At 38.7% G+C, this 23,207-nt stretch overlaps 1 protein-coding gene and 1 non-coding gene across 3 annotated transcripts in view; both read right to left on the reverse strand.

Moving 5' to 3' along the window:
- Positions 1-4,969: 4,969 nt before the first annotated feature.
- The window catches only part of LOC140800940 (eIF-2-alpha kinase GCN2-like), a 38,644-nt gene continuing 20,406 nt past the window's right edge, over positions 4,970-23,207 (reverse strand). The window contains exons 9-11 of one of the 2 annotated variants that reach the window (XM_073155876.1): positions 14,544-14,653; positions 14,241-14,463; positions 4,970-5,363 (exon numbers count right to left, since the gene is read on the reverse strand). In XM_073155876.1, the coding sequence (XP_073011977.1) occupies positions 5,353-5,363; positions 14,241-14,463; positions 14,544-14,653 (344 nt within the window). In that variant the 3' untranslated portion in view covers positions 4,970-5,352. Of the gene's footprint in view, positions 5,364-8,098; positions 8,323-14,240; positions 14,464-14,543; positions 14,654-23,207 lie in introns of those variants that run through there. The other variant, XM_073155875.1, reaches the window with a different exon arrangement.
- Positions 6,049-6,141, reverse strand: LOC140801520 (small nucleolar RNA Z266). The gene has a single exon (XR_012111468.1). It is a non-coding gene; the product is annotated as a small nucleolar RNA Z266 (small nucleolar RNA).

Consider the following 23,207-nt stretch of genomic DNA (forward strand, 5'->3'; position numbering starts at 1 on the left):
CAGCCTAGAATCGATGAAATAAATATATGATTAACATCATCACGAAGAGTCTAGAGTACACCCAGTGTTCCATATTTCATTGCTAAAGGCGAGAATTGGGCTAGATCAAGTGGCGGGGTCAGTTCTACCTGAACCTGAGGAGGATTTGCATCAGGTGGAGTTGATACAAGTACTAGCACAATGACGAAGGCAACATGGCTCGAGGCTAGAGATGGAGATCTTGGTTGAATGGTTGGGCAAACAATCCGATGAGGCGTCATGGGAGCTTGAGTCCGAGATCATCGATTGATTTCCCGACTTTATACCTTGAGGGCAAGGTGGGGGAAATGTGATGGGCTGTTATGATTCAGCTAGTCATGACTTTTATTTATTTTTGTTTTAGAAATAACTTTTATTTTGGAAGAATAAGATTTTTGGCAGTCGCGTTCAAACGCCAAGAAGTTGTGTTCGAACGCGACTATCGAACGCCTGCATACATTTGCAAACATAGATAATGTGTGTAGTATGTTCAAATGCCTGCACACGTATGCAACGATAGAGAACACGAAATCCGTGTTCGAACGCGTTCAACTGCGTTCGAATGCAATCGGCGGACTACTTTATCCTAGGGTTATCTTTTAATTTTTTTTATAGGTTAGCCTCTAAATATGTGGAAGGCAATCTAATTGAGGATTATTGATAAAATATTGGAGTTATCCTTCCTAACCCTCTCTCTTCCCTCCAACAGCATCTAATCTTGGACGCCATCTTCTTCCTCCCTCAATCTGACCATGCCCCCTTGCCTCTAAAAGATCGGTCTACTCTCTCCCCTTTCGTCGAGCTTAATGCTCTACCCCACCACCATAGTCAGTATCTTCCACAAAACCTAACCACTATTTTCCTATTCCATTACACACATCCCCCGCGGCACCATCTAACCCACGGGTAGTATTTTCCCCATAAATTTTGATCTACAAGTCCGATCGGCGTGGTCTCAGTTGCGTTAGATTCCTTACTTCAAGAGGAACAATTTTTCCATGTTATATATCTATTGGATGGTTAGATCTCTCACAGAACTTCTCGAAAGTTCCGCCCTAAGAAGAATTTGGGCAGATCTTCATATTGTTGCAACCTCATTATTACTGATCCTATTAGAACGATAGGATAGTTGATAAAAAACATGAGGATACCATAGTAGGCGTGAGAGTTAGGACTCGCTTGGTGGATGATTGATCACTTGATATAGTTGCGATCCTATGGCCTTACGTCGGAGGTCATTAGTCTGTGTGTGCGTAGGACATTCGGACACATGTTGTTCGTTAAGGCATATGTGGCGAGTTATCCTCATGTATTTCTATTAGCTATAAGGGTGGTTGGTCTGGATGGATATTGATACCCTTAGTGGATGGCAAGGTATGTTTATGTGATTCATATTTTTCAGTACATGATTTACTCTTTGTTTAGCATCACTGATTCGGGTAAGATCTATTCACTGAGTCTTTAGTTCATGATTTTATTTCTTTTTTAACCTTCTTAGATATGTGGTATGTGATAGCAATTTAAGATATCCTGATAAGATTTTTTAGAGCAAAAATGAGGTGAGCTATAGGCGTGAGATGATATAGAAGATGGTTTATCTAAATTTTGGAGTTATACCATTATTGGATATTTGTACTCTACTATATCAGATAATAATTTGTATAATACAGGTCGAATTATAATGTACTCATGTATTAGTTATTTTAATTGTATCTTGATAGTTTGTCGTGACTAGTATGGGTCCTACTAGATTATGACTGCTAGATTAAGTAACTCGCTAGTATGGTTGTTATGAATTTAGAAATGGATATGTTAACACGTTTAACTTGATGATATCATAATTTATTTTGTGATGAATTATGTGAGCATAGAGGTGTTACTGTGTGTGGCGGCCACATCCGTCTTGTCGCATGCGACACGTGCCATGTGGGCGCGTGGGTGTGCACGTGCCCATGTTGGGCGAGGGCATTACACATTCTACCATATCTGAGAATATGCTAATCATACACGTTTGAAAAGTACTAGGAGCATTGCATAACCCTAAAGGCATGCAATAACAAGCAAATGTTCTAAAGGGGCAAGTAAAGGTGATCATCTCTTGATCCTCAAGTGCTATAGGGATTTAATTATAGCCAAAATAACTATCTAAAAAATAATAATAAGTATATCTAACCTTTCAAGCATGATCAATGAAAGGAATAGGAAAATGATCCTTCCTAGTTACAAAATTAAGTTTTTGGTAGTCAATGCAAATACGCCACCTTGTTTGAACATGAGTTGTTACCAACACATCATTCTTATTTTGCACTACCTTATTGCTAGACTTTTTAGGCACAACATGAATTGGACTCACCCATGCACTATCCGAAAATTAGGTAAATGATACCCGCATCTAATAATTTTAGCACTTTAGCTCTAACAACATCCTTCATCATAGGGTTTAACCTTCATTGCAGTTCATAAGACAATATCTGAATAGCGATCCATTTGATCAATCCCTCTATTTGCAACGTTTTCGATGCCATCGTGCTTGAGTACGCATGTAGTGAGATTTTAGTCACCATCTTCTCTTCGTTCTCCTTCGCCTCACTCATCATTAGCTCTTGAGACTCCTCTGAACTCTCCGCACTAGCAAAGTCCTCCACCTCATCTTTTGGACCAATGAGAAGTATACCAATGCCCTTCGATTGTGAGCAGCGATGACCGGGCACGTACTTCCCATCACATTGGAAGCATTGCTCCTCCATTTGAGCAAGTGTGAGAGCCTATCTAGGGGTCTCAGGGCATGCTTCATATCTATGAATCACCTCAAAATAGCCCTCAATTCAGCACAAATAGCTAATATTGTCCAATTTGCCGTGGCAGTTCGGTGCGCTCGACTAGTTGGCTTAGCGCGTGTCTTAACCGGTCCACGCTTCTCGCTAGTGCAACCATAGCTCGCAATGCTTCTCCTCCATTAGCAACTCGTCCTCCATAATCTCCTCCATGGTGCTCAGCCTAAGGGCCTTGACGCTGGCTTGGATGTCAAAGCTAAGACCTGATATGAAGGCACTCTATTAGTGAAGATCATACCATGACAAGTTACAATGGCTATGGATGCGTTCAAACTCTTCCACGTATGCCTTCACCGTCATCTTTTATCACATCTTACTGAGCATAGCATGGAAGTTTTCATACTCGGTTGGACTGAATCATTTGCACAAGGTATTGGTGAACTTGGCCCAAGTCCAAAATTGATGATATGAGCTTGTCGAGCAAAACCATCGCAACGATGTATCCTTGAGATGGAACAATGCCATCACTACTTTATGGTCTTCAAGCGTCCCTTGAAAGTAGAAAAAAATGCTCCATTTTGAAGATCCACTCGAATGGATCGCCTTCCTTATATTCAGGAAAATTGCACTGTGCAGTCCGACTCTTGAGAACATTCTCCCAGTTTTGGTCGAACCCAAACCCAATCGTGGCAGGGCTTGGTGAACCATGGTTTGTTGGCGTGGTTGCCTCCGACCTGATGCGCCCTATCTTGACTCCTCCAACTCGTGCTCAGTCTCGAACTCGAAGTCAGCCCACGGGTTAGCATCATGGTTCATGTTATCATATTGAGTTCTATTGTTCACAAGATTAGTGTGGCTGTATGAATCCTTTGCTCCATTCAACTCTAACTAGGCCATGTTCTATAACTAGTCTATTACTTGTAAAATAATTGTGAAAATAAAAAGAAGAGAAAGACTTTCTTGATCATATCACTGAACACTTTTCAATTGTAGAACAATTTGATATCTTGATTCAAGCCATTCAAGAACTTTAAACGAGAAGCATCCGAATAGGATTTGCAGCGAAGAGGCTGTGCTTTCGATGTGATGAACATTTCACTCCGGTCATCGGTGCACAAAATGAATCAGGAGCATAATGCTTATCAACGGTGAAGAAATGGATGTTGCTAGAGAGGAAGAATTCACAGAGGAGGTCCACGAGGATATAGTGGAAAAGAGCACAGAGGAAGACACCCAAGTCTATCCATGCATGCATACTCAGGCACCACCTTACCGAAGACTTTGCGGGTGGACAGATGCGTTTGAAAGCATTGTGGACATCCTTATATAAATGGGGGTCATTATGTACCCCAAAAAAAATTCAAAGGGTATTGTGGAAAATAGTAATACTTTCAACAGTTTAAAAAGGAATTATCCTAATTATATATTACATTTTTGTGCATAAATTAAATATTATATTCTATGTGCTAAATATATGACTTAGTGCATTGTTGTACTTCGCGCAAATAATAATTTTATTAACCATGAATATTAGTGAAAAAACATAATTAATATTTGGTATGACAGAAATAATCCCGACATAGATCATTTGCAACTTTTTTTGATGATTCAAATCTATGTGAAAGTCTAGAGGAGAGCTCTATTTTATATCACTACAATGACTTTCTTACCTCCACTTAGGAACTACCCATTTAACATTCAATTGCAGTAGTTATTATGTTCTAAATTACCTATTACTTGAGTCTTATTGGAGGAACATTAGTTATGACATTTAATCATTTTTATTATTGTTAGAGTATATTTATTAAAATTAAGTATTCATAAATTTATTATCATTGCGGCTTAAGAAAAATATTATTAAGACTTCGTTTATCTCAAGTATATTAAGGTTTATAGCCTGTTATGATTCTGATTTCCAATATTGACAAAAGTAATACGTGCTCTTTTGGTCCAATAAGACTGACCCATTGACCCTGTATATTAGGTTTAAATTTCTTATGTACTGTAAATCTTACATATTTGATGCAGCAATACCGTAAAATAAAATTTAAACTCTTAACATTCTTAAAATTGTGCCTAAAGCGGCAGCTCCAGTCTGCTCATCTTCCTTCTAAACCAATGTGATGTCATACGGTAACACTGTTTTGGAGTTCCCGTGAACTTAAAAGGAGTGCAAATTTGCCAATATTCTGCTCTGAGCTGTATTTATTTGATTGAATCATTGTTATGTAAATTTGAAGGCAATGTCAGAACAAACTGAACAAATGGGAGCTTTCTTGGAAACAAATCAAAAGATCAAGGTGTTACAAAAAAATAGAGAAAAACAAATCAAAAAGGTTGGGAAGATTTTTTTTTTTTTTTTTTTTTTGGGGGGGGGAGAATTTTAAACGCCTTTTGACCTATATAACATTCTGCCCTGCTTTTTTCTACCTATTTCGCCAACAGCAACTTGAGGATTTACAGCAAAACTATGGCACACAGCTTCGACATTCTTCTGACTTGAGCTAAAAAGCTTGATGCTTCCGGGCTAATATCCAACTAGCAACCTTACATCTTCAGTTCACCAAATTCCTGAGTTCAGCAGCCAAATGAATTAAACTTTTTCTTACAACCATAATGTGGTGCCATTAGAAACAATAAACAAATAATAAGTGTTATCCATTAGACAAAGGAAACTAAAATATATTAGAACCTACATATTCCAAACTGTCTAACAAACAATTGTGCATAGACCACAGATCAGCTGATTAATTACTATTCTACATTTATTTTCATTTCCGAAATTCACGGTTCAACACATATACCCACCCTGCTTCAGGCTTCAGAAATATAACAGCTAGAAGTAGAGTCGGAATCGAGGATATATATGAATGAGTGTAATACAAATATAAGAAAGAGATGGATACAGCATCATCATAGATCATGGGAGGAAACGCCACGTAGAGAGATGAGTGCAAAGAAAATAAACTAAATAAACAGTAAATAAACAGTAACGAAATCATTCTTATGGTTACAAAGCCAAATATCCAAAAGGAACATGAAAAGAACATGACATATGGAAATAAAGATTCATCTGCAATTGAGAAAAAGAAAAAGGCATCCAAAAAGGAGCTTATATTTCAAGCTAAACAAACTTAGGTGCAAGTTCTTGAACCAAGTCCACAATTGGGAAAAAGAAAGATTCATCCTATCAGTATTGACGTATCCTGTAGTGTGAGATGTCAAATTCTGAAGGAATTCACGAAATAATATGTCCAAATGGCAGGTCAGAAAATTGATATGCCTCAAATGTTTAGCTTATATGAAACTATCCTTCACATATCTAATTGATTCATTACTCCTGCCATACAATGACTATGAACATGTATGGAAGCCAAGTAAAAGAATATGTAAAACAATTGGGATATAGGGTAGGTTAAAAGAAAATTAAAGAAGAAAAATAAACAAATTACTCCCAATGTTCATAATGTGGGTATCTCAAACCCACAACAGATTGACAACAAAAAATTTCATACCCAGGAATTAATAAGAAAAGATTACATGGCATGTGACTGATTTGAGGAAAAACAATTTCTCAAATATAAAAAAGCCATAACTATCGATAAAAGAGGAAATCTAATATTTTAACCTTGAGATTTCTCTAGTCTAAATATCTCTCATGTATAGTTAAAAACTCTGATGCTCGGACGATATTGTTCTTAAGAAAATTGATATAAAACTGATTTCAGTATTTCTCTACTTAATGAATTTTAGATTTAGGAAAATCTGAAACTAATAACCTACCTATTCTTGTATCTGTTGTTTACACCCTCTGCTCTCAATACTTATAATTCACACCCTATGTTTTATAAAATATTTGCTGAACATCCTGATGCGGACATCACTGATAGGACGCGATGGCGTGTGTACCAGCGCAGGAGGCGCCGACAGTTGATGATCCCTCCTATAGGGATCTGGTTTTGATTTTTATTTATTTAGGGTGTCTTTTGTTTATTTCCTATGTAGGGTGTTTTTTTGCTTAATTCCATTGTAGGTCTATTTATAGACCCGTTATATTTCCTTTGGAACTTAATGAAAGTTTATGTGATTTGTTCTCTAGAGGATTTTGGTGTGAAACTTTTTCTTAGGGTGGAGGTATGAAACCCCATTCCTTCCCTTCTTATTTCTCTACTTCATTTTCCTCCACCACGTTTTGCATCATTTTTGGTATCAGAGCGAAGGATCCTATTTTATGGACGCCCTCCTCTCGGGTTCTACGCCGCTCCACATTTGTTCTTCGCACGACCAATCGCTCAACGAACACCGGAACGTCAAGAAATCCGGCGTACAACGAGCAAAAAAATTACCGTCGACGAGGAACAACAAGAATCGCTACCGTGTAAGATTCCAAGTCCTTCAAAAAATTGATTGTTGTTGCATTATCTAGTTTCCATCGTTATTTTTATTTGTTTTTAGATTGAAAAGAAAAAGAAACAGCACATCTCTTTTGCTGTGAAAAAAAAAAAAAAAAAATCAGTGTTTCAAATTTTCGAAAATTTCATTTTTTGCTTTTAATTTTATTAAATCCCAACCAATTCCTTCTTCCCCTAAACCTCCTACCAAATTTCCTATTTCTTCTCTAACATCCCAACAAATCCTATCTATCCTAATTTTCATCCCTCCAATATTTCCAATTTTCAAATTCCCTCCCTAACTTAAAACCAACCCAACCCCATTAAACCCATCAAACCTAAACCCAAAACCCATTAGCCCAAAACCCAAACTTTATTAGACTAAACCCACAACCCATTAATCATTTCCTCCCAACCCGTTACCCAACTTCATCCCTAACCTTCCCCTCACCTCACACCAAAATCCTCACTCGACGCCGTCGCATCGCCCCCAACGCCGCCCCGCTCGCGCCTCGCCCCGACGACGCCGCCCGGTCCCGCCCCGCCCCGACGACGCCACACCGACGTCGTCGCTCCAACCGACGACACCGCCCGGCTCGCCTCGCCCGACGACGCCGCCCCGCTCGCCTCGCCCGACGACGCGCCCGGCTCGCCCGCCCGACGACGCCGCCCCTGGTTCCGCCCCGCCCGACGACGCCACCCGACGCCATCGCTCCATCCGACGACGCCGCCCGGGCGCGCCCTAACGCCACCCCCCGATTTAGCGCAGCTCCTCCGACGACGCCACCCGACGCCGTCGCTCCACCCGACGACGCCGCTGCCCGACTTTCGCCTCGCCCGACGACGCCGTCACTCCACTCGACGACGCCGCCCGCCCGCCCGCGCCCGACGACGCCGCCCGCCTCGGCCGCCCCGCCCCGACGACGCCACCTGACGCCGTCACTCCACCTGACGACGCCACCTGACGCCGTCACTCCACCTGACGACGCCATTCCTTTGACGTCTACAGCCATCACTGACGACGCCGACGCCGTGATCTCCCGTGCCTCGTTCCCTGCCGTAGTCAACGGCGACCACCACTGTCTCGGACTTTGCCGCCGACGTCGCCGATACTGTTGCTGACCACTCCCTCCCTGGTGCTGACGGAGAAGGACATGAACAGTGACACATTGTGAGGGGAGGAAGAAAAGGGTTAAGACAAATTAATTAATTTCAATTCCTTTTTTTTCCTCAGATGATCAGGTACGTGCTCTTTTCAATGTATTAAATATTTTTGGGTCATTCTTTTCTAGTATCATCTTTAAACTGTTATCAATTCCTGCTGTCCACATATAGTGAGGGAGAGACTACATAGAAACCTTATATGCTTTAGTCCTGATATTAAGAGATGAACTGTGACAAATAGAATATTAGCATTATCTTAATTTTTGGAAAGAAATTTAAAGGGTTTGGCATTTATTAAATGTGACTTTTGTTTAACAACCATTAAGTCTTGACATTAGTCTTTGAATCTCCTGAACAGAAAATCTAAATTCAATTAAGTATTCATTTTTAAGATTTTCTTGATTGCATAGCATATCATCTCATATAATTTAGATTAAGGCATTTGTATTTGGATTAAATATAAGAGACGTCTGCATTCCATTAGGTTAGAACATTATTTAATTTTATTTAAATTAGCAAGCATAAAATTAAAAAGATTAAAAAGAAAAAAAAAGGGATATATATATATATAAATAAAATATATAAAGCAATACATAACTCCGATGTACCTTCGAAGCATTAAAATTGATGCTTCGATGTTTGATGGTCGTCTAGACCCGCAACACTTCTTGGACTGGATCAAAGACATGGACCGTTACTTTAAATGGTATGATATGTCGGAAATCCGTAAAGTCGTTCTTTGCCATGAAATTGATTTGGGAAAGCAAATCAATACTGGACCAACGTTGAGACTCTTCGTGAGATTAGAGGTGAGCTTCCAATTGAAATTTGGGTTGATATGAAAAATGAACTAAAACGTAAATACCTCCCACCCTCCTATTACCCTAGGCTTCTAGACAAATGGAACCGACTTACCCAAGGGAGTAAGTCCGCTAAGGACTACGTTGCGGCCTTTGATGAATTGCTTGTTCGGTGTAGCGTGATCGAATCAGAAACCCCTATGCAAATCTTGTCCAGATTTAGGGCTGGCCTACGTGAAGAATTGAGAAGTGAACTTTTTGCTCGTAATGTTGATACTTTGGAAAGGGCTTACAGCTTAGTTCAAGACTTAGAGGAGTCTAGACCTAACCACATTCCAAGAAATTATGAAACAAGCCCTCAAATTCATAAATCCTCCACAGGTCCTCATCAAGCCAAATCTACTAGTCAATCTTTTAATCGATCTACCCCTAGCCCTTCTCAATCCAAGGTAGAATACAAAGGTAAAAACATTGAGAAAGACTTTTCTAAGATTAATCCTCGGGTCAAATGCTATAAGTGTCAAGGCTATGGACATGTTGCTGCAAATTGTGCGAGCCCGTATAAAATAAGTTTAATTGAGGAACCCTTCGAAGAAGACTCCGAGCAAGACTTTGATGGGTATGTTCACCATGTAGACGGTGAAGAAGGAGATTTTGAAGATGAAGAGGAAGAAAATACCCTAGGATGCCTAAGGCACATAGCCTCCACAAGGTTACATGTTGTTAGATGTGCCCTCTCTCAACCTAAAGTCAATGATGATTGGAGGCGCAACTCCATTTTTCACACATTCACGAAAATTGGAGGTAAAAATTGTAAAGTAATTGTGGATAGTGGCAGCTGTATAAATGCCGTGTCCTCCACCATTATTTCAAAACTAAATCTGAGAGCGGTTTCCCATCCTAATCCTTACAAGGTTTCGTGGATTAATTCAACCACCCTGGAAATAAAAGAGTGCTGTTTGGTTCCAATTGAATTCACGACTTATAAGGATAAAATCTGGTGCGATGTATTGACCATGGATGTGGGTCAAATTATCCTTGGAAGGCCTTGGCTATTTGATAAAGATGTGCATATTTATGGCCGTTCAAATATCTGCATGTTTGAACATGAGGGTAAGAAAATCAAGATTCTTCCATCACAGCCTAGAGGTGGTAAGATGGAAAAGAAGTCTGATCCCATCCACTCCGACAATAAAGTCAGCTTGATTAGTGCGAGAGGCATTGAACGTGAGATGAGTAAAGGAACTCCTATTCTGATTCTTGCGGCTCGAGAAATTCTGAATGAGCCTAGTGAATCGATTCCTTTTGAAGCCACTGCTGTGATTGAGGAATTCTCGGATGTCTTTCCAGAGGATCTCCCGGATGAATTGCCACCAATGAGAGATATTCAGCATGCTATCAATTTCGTCCCGGGTGCATCTCTTCCTAACTTGCCTCATTATAGACTTAACCCAACTGAATACGCTGAACTAAAACGACAAGTTGACGAGTTATTGAGAAAAGGTTTTCTGAAGGAGAGCCTAAGCCCTTGCGTAGTTCCCGCATTGTTAACGCCAAAGAAAGATGGAACATGGCGTATGTGCGTCGACAGCCGCGCTATTAATCGAATAACGGTAAAATACTGTTTCCCATTCCTCGTTTGGATGACATTTTTTGGACATGATGGCGGGGGCCACGATCTTTTCAAAGATAGATTTAAAAAGTGGCTATCACCAAATTCGTATACGCCCTGGCGATGAATGGAAGACTGCGTTTAAAACAAAAGATGGGTTATATGAATGGACAGTTATGCCTTTTGGCTTGACTAATGCTCCGAGTACTTTCATGAGAGTGATGACTCAAATATTACGACCTTTTATGGGACAATTTTTAGTCGTATACTTTGATGACATCCTTATCTATAGTCGATCTCGGGAGCAACATATAGATCATCTTCGTCAAGTCTGCGCTGTCTTGAGGAGAGAGCAAGCGTATGCAAACCCTAAGAAATGTACGTTTCGACAAACAAAGTTGTTTTCTTGGGTTTCATTGTCTCATCTGAAGGAGTGTCTGCTGACCCTGATAAGGTCAAAGCTATTAAAGAGTGGCCTGAACCCCGTACCATAAGAGACGTGAGAAGTTTTCATGGACTCGCTACCTTCTATCGTCGGTTCATCAAAGGGTTTAGTACCATTATGGCTCCAATAACAGAATGCCTCAAGAAAGGTAAATTTAAGTGGTCAGCAAGTGCTACTAAAGCTTTCACTGAAATCAAAAAGAAAATGGTGGAAGCCCCTGTCATGCGACTCCCCGATTTTACTAAAGTTTTCGAGGTCACTTGTGACGCTTCCGGGAGTTGGTATAGGGGAATCCTAAGACAAGAGGGCCATCCGATTGCCTACTTTAGTGAAAAGCTGAATGAAACTAGACAACGATATACCACTTACGATAAGGAATTTTATCTTTGTGGTTCAATCTCTTCGCCACTTTGGAGGCATTATTTGCTTCCTCAAGAATTCGTAATCTTCTCGACCATGAAGCTCTTCGCTACCTTAATTCCCAGGAAGAAGCTTAATGCTAGACACGGTAGGTGGGTCGAATTTCTCCAGGACTATACGTACACCTTGCGACACAAGTCCGGAGTGCGGACAACAAAGCGGGCCGATGCACCGAGTCGTCGCATGATTCTTCTTTCAAGGATGAATGCGAAGTAATAGGATTTGATAAAATCAAAACTGAATATGAATCATGTCCGGATTTTCATGAAGTTTACAATTTATTAAGCAATGGAGAGACTCAAGAAATAGATGGTTTCATCTTGCAGGATGGCTATCTATTTAAGTCCCGAAGGTTATGCATTCCTAGCACCTCGTTAAGAGAATTTTTAATTTGGGAATTGCATGCTGGGGGTTTAGCAGGACATTTTGGGCATGCAAAAACTATCGAAGCTACGGAACATCGATTTTTCTGGCCAAGCTTAAAGAGGGATGTTATGAGACTTGTTAGTCGAGGTCATGCATGTCAACTTGCTAAGCAGCGAAAGCAAAATACAGGATTGTACACGCCTTTACCGGTTCCTAATTGCCCTTGGCAAGATGTTAGTATAGACTTCGTGCTTGGACTTCCAAAGACTACCCGAAAGCATGATTCCGTTCTTGTGGTGGTGGATCGATTTTCTAAGATGGCCCACTTTATACCCTGTTCCCGAACTTTTGACGCCTCTCGAGTTGCTAAAATCTATTTTGACGAAATCGTTAAGTTGCACGGGCTACCAAAAACTATTGTATCAGACAGGGATCTAAAATTCACTAGTTATTTTTGGAAAACCCTATGGCATAAGATGGGAACTAAGCTTCAGTATTCAACTGCTTCAGTATTCAACTGACGAGCAAACTGAAGTAGTCAATAGGAGCTTAGGTAACCTACTAAGAACTCTTGTCGGCGAGAATCTAAGAGACTGGGATCAAAAACTACCAACTGCTGAATTTGCATACAATAATTCTGTTAATAGATCCATAGGTTTGAGTCCAACTGAGGTAGTATATGGTTATAAACCTAGACAACCTATAGATCTCATTCCTATGTCCCATTATCATAGGTTGTCTGAGTCTGCATCTGCATTTGCATCACATATTCATGACTTGCATAAAGAAATCGATAATGAATTGCTCAAAATAATACTAATTATAAAATTCGAGCTGATCTAAGAAGGAGATTCAAATAATTTAATGTTGGAGACTTTGTGATGGTCCGGATACGTCCGGAACGGTTTCCACCCGGAACTGTCAAAAAGTTGCATGCACGAAGTGCCGGACCTTTTAAAATTCTCAAGAAAATTAATGATAATGCTTATGTTCTAGATCTCCCTAGTGATTTTGGCATCAGTTCTACTTTTAATATTGAGGATCTAGTAGCTTATAAAAGTCCAGATTTTACTCCAGATAACCCACTAGATACTGAGCCTACCTATGAGCCTGTTTATGAGAGACCCTCTTTACCTCCACTTCCCAATATTCCACCTAACACAGCAAACGAAATTGATAAAATTTTAGATGATGAAATTATTTCAACTAGAGAAGGTGGATCCCAACGGTATCTAGTACGTTGGAAAGGACGACCTACATCTGATGACACGTGGCTTGATCGTCACGATTTGGAGGTGCATCACCCTGATACCTTAGAGCAAGGTATGAGAGCAAAGGAGAGAAAGACACTCGACGGAGTCGACTTCTCTCCCACCCGGGGAGAATGATGCAGACATCACTGATAGGACGCGATGGCGTGTGTACCAGCGTAGGAGGCGCCGACAGTTGATGATCCCTCCTATAGGGATCTGGTTCTGATTTTTATTTATTTAGGGTGTCTTTTGTTTATTTCCTATGTAGGGTGTCTTTTGTTTAATTCCTATGTAGGGTGTTTTTTTGCTTAATTCCATTGTAGGTCTATTTATAGACCCGTTATATTTCCTTTGGAACTTAATGAAAGTTTATGTGATTTGTTCTCTAGAGGATTTTGGTGTGAAACCTTTTCTTAGGGTGGAGGTGTGAAACCCCATTCCTTCCCTTCTTATTTCTCTACTTCATTTTCCTCCACCACGTTTTGCATCACATACCCTACTGTTAGATTCATTAACTAAATTAACAAGGCGCATAAGTTAAGTTAACTACACTAAGGACCCTATCAAAGTAATCTTGCCAACCTAAAGCCATTTTCACACCAAAGAATCTCATCTCCTCAGTTTGCACAACCACCTTGCCCTCCTCCTTTGTGGTATAGTTCACTACTGTAGCTCCTTCACCGTTTTCAGCCATAGCTCCTCACTGCCCCTCTCCACCACAACATCCTCCCCATTAATCTCCTCCAGAAAATCTCAATGCAAGATTACTTCCACCCATTTTGGTTTTAGCTTTTGGATTTTTCTTTTATTTTCTGTAATTCTTCCTCCTCAATTACTACTGTATATTTTAGATGCGCCTAATGGTTATCTCCAAGCTGAAAGATATCTCCACCTCCCTCTAAGGACAATCTCAGCTAATTATAGAACGATTATTTTATCTTATATTCTAATAGATTGAAAAATTATCCTATTTCCTAATGTAACTTAATATACTCACCAAAGGGTAGCAACTGTAATGTCTCTGTGGCAGTTGGGCGACATGATGGACTAGCTGATAATAACCGCCTCAAAATGTCAGCTTGCTGTGGGTAATGTGTAGTCCACTCGGTTGGAAGGATATTTTTTTCCCTCAAATCTGATAGGACAATTCTCCTTTCCATTTCAGTAGAGAAGGGGAAACATAGCTCAAAAAAAATGACTCCCACGCAGTAAATGTCAACCTACAAAGACATCAAAAATATATTCAATAATAGTTTGCGAAGGGAAACATTTAGTAATTATATAAGGTATTTGTAGTAACCTTCTCAGTCATAGGCCCAGATCTGGTCTCCGGTGCAATATAAAATGACGTACCGTGCAGGGGTGTCTCACTAGGGATCTGCGTGTCGTGATCTGAAAAGATCCTCCTCGCTATGCATAATATTAAACATTTAAACATAAGTTTGCACAATTAACAAGAAATAATGAAAAGTTCATAGAAAATATATATTATTCTAACAGGATAAAAACATGGCAATTTAGATGTCTGGAATATAATCTTATTAACTCTTTACTTTCTTAGGTCCCTGTCTAGGAGTCTAAGTTGGCTACGAGAGAGAGCTGTCCTGAACCTCAGGCTGAGCATCCTTCACAGGAACCTTCTTTCCCTAGGTTGAACTATTATAAATTTAGAACAGATGACCTATCCTTTGACTGTTCTCCAGTTACCTAGAATGGGTCTTCCAATCAGAGGTTTAGATCATAAATCTAACTGATAATACAAAATCTTAACACTGTAGGCTGATTATATAGATGTCCTACTCCTATCACTTCTAAACATTATATTCAAATATATTTCTGCCACTCCATGGTAGAAACTAAGTTTGTCAATTAATTGAGATATTTGGATCTAAACTGCCTATCTTCTCATCAAGGTCACCAATCACTTCTACTTTGGTGCATGCTCATGGCTTCGGGTCATGTATCTGTCTATCACAAAGGCATCTCTGCATTGATCATTTCTAGACATTCCTGATGATTCACTAGCGGAAGCTAGATCTTTTTGATTCTCATCAAGGCTAATCAGGGTAATCCTCCCTTCTCTGAAAAGGTTTACAAACCATATTCCATACCTGTGAACCATGGATTTCCAGTCATAGATATCTTTGCTATCCTTGTGTACTATAGTCAGTCATATAAGACTCTCTAACCTATCTAGCTATGTTTTTTTGGGTTAAATATATTTTATCTTCCTATATTTACGCCAAAAATTATTTTACCTCTATGTACTTTAAAATTTTACAATTTTGTACTTATGACTAAAATAGGACCATTAGACAGAAAATCTAACAATCTTACCTTAGTCATATATATATGGATTAGTTTGAGACTTTTTAAAATAAAAGGAAACAGTGATTACGGGCATAATTACAAGTGGGTAAAATATATTTAACATTTTTTTATTTCACTTGCCCATGTGTCTCGATGAGCACTTTCTTTCTTTAGCATGTATATGTAAGGTTTTTGAAATTGTGAATTTATCTTAGGTGTGGCCTTCTAGCATGCTTATCTTTAACGAGCATAAGCCAAATTATTTTTTTTTGTATATAATCTCTAACCATATTGACCTTCGTTTTGACAATGGTTTAAATTTACCTTTTGTAGGAACAATAAAAAAATCATGTGCGGTGCACATGACCCACATTCCCTCCCCTCTCGCTTGTTACATGACAAGGAGATGGCCGCAAATTCCTCGGTGAGACATGGATTCCCCCTAATGTGCTGATCGCTAGCGCATCCAAGGCACGAATCAAATTCTAACCCAACTTTATAAAAGACCTAGCTAACCCTAATCCGCCTTTTCTACACTGCAACCACCTCCTTCCTCGTTCTCTTCCCTTCTTCTCCTCCTCCTAACCTCGTTAGAATGTGTCATTAGATTTGACAAACGAAGCTCCACTTAATCATTCAAAGAGTGCTCTGCGACTCGCCCATGAGTCATCTTCCACACCTCTAAATTAATTAGAGTTTAATAGTGTAGATCTAAATACTTTAATTGTTGTGTTTGTGGCTTCATAGGTGAAATTCATTGGCCGGTGACTTCAGATCATCGTTACAACAAAGCCTCGTGTCGTTGATGCCCTTTGTTGGTACTTCTGTTGTAATGCCACTATTTCACTTTTTTCATGGAAGGAACGCGATTTCCCCAACGATTAACTTTTCCCTTATAAAACCCTATGTAATAACTTAAAAGAAAAATTTACACAACAAGAAGAGGGTTAGGGAGTAGTCCCAACTCCTAATTAGATCAAAAGATTTTATGCGGTGATTCTAATCTCTCTCAACTATTAATAAAAGAGACAGAGTGAGTTTATCACATAGTGACATCTTCTGGTAACCCTTAGAGGAAAAGATATTATACGTTTATCACATAGTGATACCTCCTAATGACTCTAACTGGCTCAACTATGAGGAAAAGACCTGAGCGCTATCTCAATGTGACTTTTAATAAATGTGGATTCACAGAGCATTGACCCAATTGAGACATATGACATTATTATTATTAAAAATTCAGTATATTGATACCAAGCATGTAATGAGATATGACTTTCATTGTTATTACTTGTGTAGTTATTATTATTATTGTTATAAGCATGCTTAGTGTAATTGTTATTTTATATCGCTGAATTTGGAGATTTATTTGGCTTTTGAGTAAATTCTACTAACTGAGCTATGATTATTGGCTCATAGGTTCCTTCTTTTAATATTTCAAGTACCGGTCGACGTGACAATAAGAGAGAGGAAGGAAGAGAGAGAGAAAGATAAGGAAAGAGAATAAAATTAAAAAAAATTGTCCTGTGGCAGTAAGAGTCCAAAATTGGTATTTTTGCAAGTGTCTTAGTTTATTACATACTTTATAGTTATTTTTATGTTTTGTAGTTTTATGTTAATCGCAGTTATTGAATACTTATATTTTCTGTTTCGCAGTTTTATTATGAAATTCACAGTTATTAAATAATTATTGTTAGGACCAAAAAAAAAAAATTTGGGTTGAGAGAGGAGGGTGCACGTGCTCTGCACGTGCAGCCCCTCCCCTCTCCCTCTCCGGTGCGCAGCGGGAAAGAAGGGATTTCATCTAATCCGAATCGGATTAGATTTGATCCTCATCTAAACTATAAATTAAACCCTAATCTCTCTCTCTCTCTCTCTCTGCTTAATGCTTAATAATCTCAGCCCTCTCCCCTCTCTTTTCTTCCTCCTTCACCGATGGAGTCACGCCGTGGAATCGGCCTGCCGGAGCGTCGTCGGAGCCAGCGGAGACCACCACGCGACTCCCCCGAAAGCCCTCTCTAACCCCTCAAAGTTAATTTAAGAATAATAGGGTTTAGTGAAAATACCTAATTTGGGGGTTTTCAGCCTCGTCGCAAAAAAATCGGCGTGGCGGCTTCGAGTCGCAGCCGCTACCTCTGGAAGCGCCTTGCCGTTGGCCTCGTGCCGTGGGCAGTCACCGTTGGAGCCCTCGTGGCTCCGGTCGCCGTCGGTCATGGGATCGACCACCGTTTGCGGGTTCTCCTCCACCTCGCGAGGACGGCGGCACCGTATGGGTGTTGAGAAGCCAGGGGTGCGGCCGGCGAACCTTCGCCGTGGCGATCGCCGGCATCTTCCTCTTTCTCTTCTTCTTTCTCTCTCTTTTCCTCTCTTTTTCTCTCTCTCTTCGGTTTGGGGAAGACAGACTCGGGTTGCCCGAGTCTGATCTTCTCCCTTTTAGTGATGGATTCGGGTCGGGTTGGATCCGAATCCAAGAAATCCGACCCGGTTCCATTATCTATTTGGATTGGGCCTTGGCCCAATCCATTTAAGAATTAATTGGATAATTGATTTGGGCTTATTTTAGCCCAAATTAATTATTCTTAGGTTAAATTGTATAAACATTTTTAATAATTGTTTTAATTAAAAATATTATTGTTATTTATTATTTAAGGTGGTGATTTTTAGTACATGGGCTAGAGATTTGAGATTTTGGTTGTCTTGCCTAGACTCAGGTGAGTGGGTTCATTCACATGTTTATTTCATTGTATTTCATATTTTTGTCAGAATATGTAAATTTCTATGTGCAAATTTATTTATTTCATCAGTACGTGCGAAAATTTAATTGTTTTATTTTCTGTATGCATTTAGTTATTATATTAAGTACATCACCATACTTCGTGCAAATATTAAAATTTGTAAAAACAAAAATGAGACTAGTATTGATACGACCTAGAGAACAGTCCCGGTATAAATCGTGTGCGATTTTCCGTGGTGACTCAAGTCTATCTGGAAGTCCAGGGGAAAGTCCTAAATTAGATCACTGCGGTGACTTTCTTAGGTGACTCTGGCGGGGTTAGGGAACAGTCCTAGGAAGTATGAGAAAATTTCCTAGGTGACTCTAACTTCTCTTAACGGTTAGAGGAAAAGACAGAGTGTGTTGATCACAGGGTGATACCCTTTGATGACCATAACCGGATCAGCTATGAAGAAAAGTCCCGGGCATCATCTCGAGGTGACTTCTAGTTGATGTGGATCCACAGGGTTTAGACTCATTGAGACATATGACGGTATAAATATCAAGATGTTAATATGTTGAAAACGTGCAAGGTTACAAGTTGTGACATTTCTCTATTGATATCATTGTTATTATGTAGAGAGCATGCCTATTGCATATTATGATGGATATTGTTGTTTTTAGTTTAATTTATTTAGCATTATTATGTTTTAAAATTTATTTGGTTCGAGTGGATTCCACTCACTGAGCTATAATTGTTGGCTCACGAGTTTTATTTTTTTTATATTTGTTTATTTATTTCAGGTAATAGTCAGCGGGGCGACTGAGCGTGATGTACCCGGATTCCACCTCCACTAAGGATTCACCTATTTACCTTTCCGCTCTTTTAGATTTTGTGCTTTAGATTAGAAATTTTTTTTATTTTTTTTTTAGTTTAGAAACTCAAAAACATTAACATTGTTTTTATTTTAATTGCATTTAGAAATAAAATTTTAATATAGCACATTTTCATTTTATTTATTTATCTTGTCATCGTATACGTAAAGAGTATTATTAAGGCTTCGTGCATCTCAAGCATATTGAGATGCATGGCCGGTCATGATTTCTATTTTGGGTCGTGACAATTATAATTTATGAATTTTTGCAATCAGATAACTTAGTTCCTAGTTTGTACTTGTGTAGATTGTGTAATAACTTAAAGAGTCATGTGTGCTGCACGAGACCCACCTCCCTCTCCCCTTGCTCGTTACACGAGGAAAGGGTGGTTACGAAATATATGATCGACACATTAGATTTTCAAATCCAATTTGTCAAATCCTTACCTTTAAAACAAAATCCTAGATACGTCTTCCTTCACACAACTGGTGCCCCCTCCTTCCTCTTCTTTTTCTTGTTCTTCCTTACCATTATTACTTGCATCAACCCTCGCTAAGTTATGAGTACTAATCAAACATTATTCACTATCTAAATATGCACAAGCTCTAGCAACATACATAACTTTAGTTTATACATGTTTTCTATCATAGTTAGGGGCACCTCTCTAGGGTGCCATACTATAAATATCATTTAAGGGTTATACACAAACCAAAGATCACCTAAGAGTGGTTTGACAAATGTGCATAACCAAGGATGGCCGTGCCGCAGCACGGCCCGTGCCGACCGGCACTTGCCGTGCCAGTAGAGGCATGACACTTGGCACGGGGTGTGCCAGTGGCACGGGGCCTGTGCCGAGCCGTGCCGACCGGCACATGTGCCATGCCGATCCGTGTCGTCTGGCACAGCCTCATGCCGGTCATGTGCCAATGTAGAGACATTTTTTTAAAAATTTCCTATTTCTATCAATCTTTATCAAATCAACTTTACTTTTTTTCTTAACAAACATGATATGATATGTAAAACCTATTTTTTTTTACTTTTTCTTATTTCCATCAATTAACTTTTGTCATTTGTCATTTTTTAAATGACAACTTATTTGTCATTTTTTAAAATTGGAATGACAACTCATTTACCAGACCTAGACAACCACAAAACTGAATTTATCAGAGACAGAAGAAAAAAAGAGACTATCTTAAGCTCAATATGATTACAGTTAGATAAGGGAAGGACTTGAGGTTACAGGTAGCAAGACATCAGGAGAGGTGCGCCCAAAGGATGATATGAGTTCATCATCATTACCATCATATCAATCACACGTACCAGAGCCGCAACACCCTTATTATACTCCATATCCACAATCTGCATATGTTTATGATGTGTCTGTGCCTATGCCGGTGCCAGTCGTTCTTGTGCATATTCAATATTCATATTATATCATCGAAGAATTACAAAATTCTTATTTGTATGAAGACTATGTGAGACGTTATAACGAGCAATATTATCAATGGATGAGTTTTGAAGAATATCGACAGTATTTAACGCAACATTCCGGTGTTATTTTTATGCCAGCAAATGAAGTCTTTGATCCTCCTCGTCATTCTACGTTCAACTAGATATTAGTTTTAATTATTGAACTATTATCAATTATATATTAAATGATTAATTATGTATTAAATGTTATTATGTGTTCAATTATATTATAAAGTATTCAATCATATTATGGAGTGTTTAATTATTAATATTAATTTTAATGAATGTATTCAATCATATTATGTATTGAATAATATTTATATTCAACTGTTGTTTTATCTTTAATAAAATAGGTTATTTACAAAAATAATCTAAAGATAAAATATTGTAATGTAGATTTTAAATTTTAATACATATATTTAGACAAAAAATCAAATATTGACATACCAAAGACCAAAAAATATCTCTAAATATTCTAAAAAATTTATTAAAAATATTATAAATGTGTGCCACTAGCACGAGGGGTGTGCCACTAGCACGAAGGGGGCATGCCACTGGCACGCCGGGGGATGCCGTACCGATGGTGGCACAGCACGGCACGTGCCACTGGCACGGCCATCACTGTGCATAACTTCTTATATAATCGATATACACCTTTAGAATCTTCAACACTAAAATTCATGTGACAAAATCTATAAGACAAATAATTTCTGAATATATCATCCTTTAGTGGCGTTAGTATTTATATTTTAATCTTGTTGACTTCAAAGTAAATAGCCATCTTATTTGTAAACTATAATATTGTTTATTGCTCTTTTATTATCAGAACATATGTTATTCTACTATTAACTTGCTTAGTAGAAGATTATCACAAAGTACATTTTGTATGGCGATAGATTTGACTGACGATGGCGAGAGGAACAAAAGTGAACAAAGAAGCAGAGGGTGGAGACGATGGTTTGCAGGTAAAGGATAAATGAATAGGGGAACCAAGAGGCAAGAGAGTAGGTTGATGAAGTAAGGACGAGAAGATCCACAGCTAATCATCATTATGCATAATAAAAAAAATAAAGGAAGAAACTTCATGATTTACAATGATGCATCTCGTCAAGGTTTGGGTTGTGTATCGATGCAGCACGAGAAGATGATAGCCCAACTTAAGATTCATGAGAAAAATTACCCTACTCATGACCTTAAATTGGCTGTGGTGGTTTTTGCACTAAAGATTTAACGTCTCTATCTTTATAGAGAATCTTGTACGATTTTCACTGATCACAAAAGCCTCAAATATATCTTCATCTAGAAAGAATTTAACTTGTGGCTAGAGCTGATCAAGGATTATGATGTCAGCATCAATTATCATCCAGAGAAGGCGAATGTGGTCACAGTTGCTTTGAACAGAAAATTATCAGAGGGAAGCTTAGCAGCACTCACTTGTCATCAATGCATAATTGAGAATTTCAAACACTTAGAGATAAAGATGACATCACATCAAAAGTGAACAATCATATGCAGTCAGTTTGTTTCTAATTTCTAGCGGAGTCTACATTCAGCTATCAAAACACAATTGAAATTTAACTTAGTTCATCACCCGTAAACCAATTTACAATCCAAGAGAACTATCCAAACCCTCAAAAATATGCTGCAAGCGTATTCCTTGGAGTGAAAAGAAAATTGGGATGACCATCTTCCCTCATGGAGTTCTTTTACAATAATAACTATCATTCTAGTTTAAGATTAGCACCTTATGAGGCAATGTATGGTAGGAAATGTAGATCTCCGCTTTGTTGCTATGAGGTTGGTGAGAGACAATTGTTGAGTCTAGATCTGGTACTAAATGCCACAGAAGATTATCAAAATTAAAGAAAAACTTCTAACAACTCAAAGTCATCAAAAAAATTATGTAGATAGTCGAAGAAAAAATCTAGAGTTTCAGTTGGAAGGCATGGTTTTTCTCAAAGTGTCACATTAGAAAGGATTGATCAAGTTTAGTAAGAAAGGCAAGTTGAGTCCTCATTTATTTAGATCTTTTGAGGTGCTAGAGCAGATTAGAGATGTGGCATATCAAGTAGCATTGCTATTTAGGTTGGCCAAGATCAATAATGTTTTTCATGTGTCTAGAGAAAATATATGCCTAGTGTTGATCATGTGATTGACTTCGAACCTTTCGAAATCCGAGAAAATTTATCTTATAAGGAGCAATATGTAGAAATCGTAAAGATGCAACAAGGTAATTATATTCGTGAAAATCTTATGAAAAAGCACAAGCCGAAATAAGCAACTTAGGAGTGTGAAGATAAAATACGAGAGAAACATCTAAAGCTACTTCCTCAATCTACATAGTGATTATTGTGGTATTACCTTATCCTTTTATTACGTTGGTTTTAATTTCGACGAAATTTTTTTTGTTAGGAATAATTGTAATAATAAAGAAAATAGAGGGTGCACGTGACTGCACATGCACCCCCTTCCCTCCCCTTCACTATTATGCGACAAGAAGAGTGGCAGCGAGTTTCTCGACCGACTCAATTGATTCCAAATCGAAATCAAAACCCCCCATATAAATAAAAACCCTAGATCCCTTTCTTTCACTTA

The sequence above is a fragment of the Typha latifolia genome, chromosome 14, assembly GCF_019914945.1.
Source record: "Typha latifolia isolate L0001 chromosome 14, TyphaL0001v2, whole genome shotgun sequence".
NCBI classification, from domain to species: domain Eukaryota; kingdom Viridiplantae; phylum Streptophyta; class Magnoliopsida; order Poales; family Typhaceae; genus Typha; species Typha latifolia.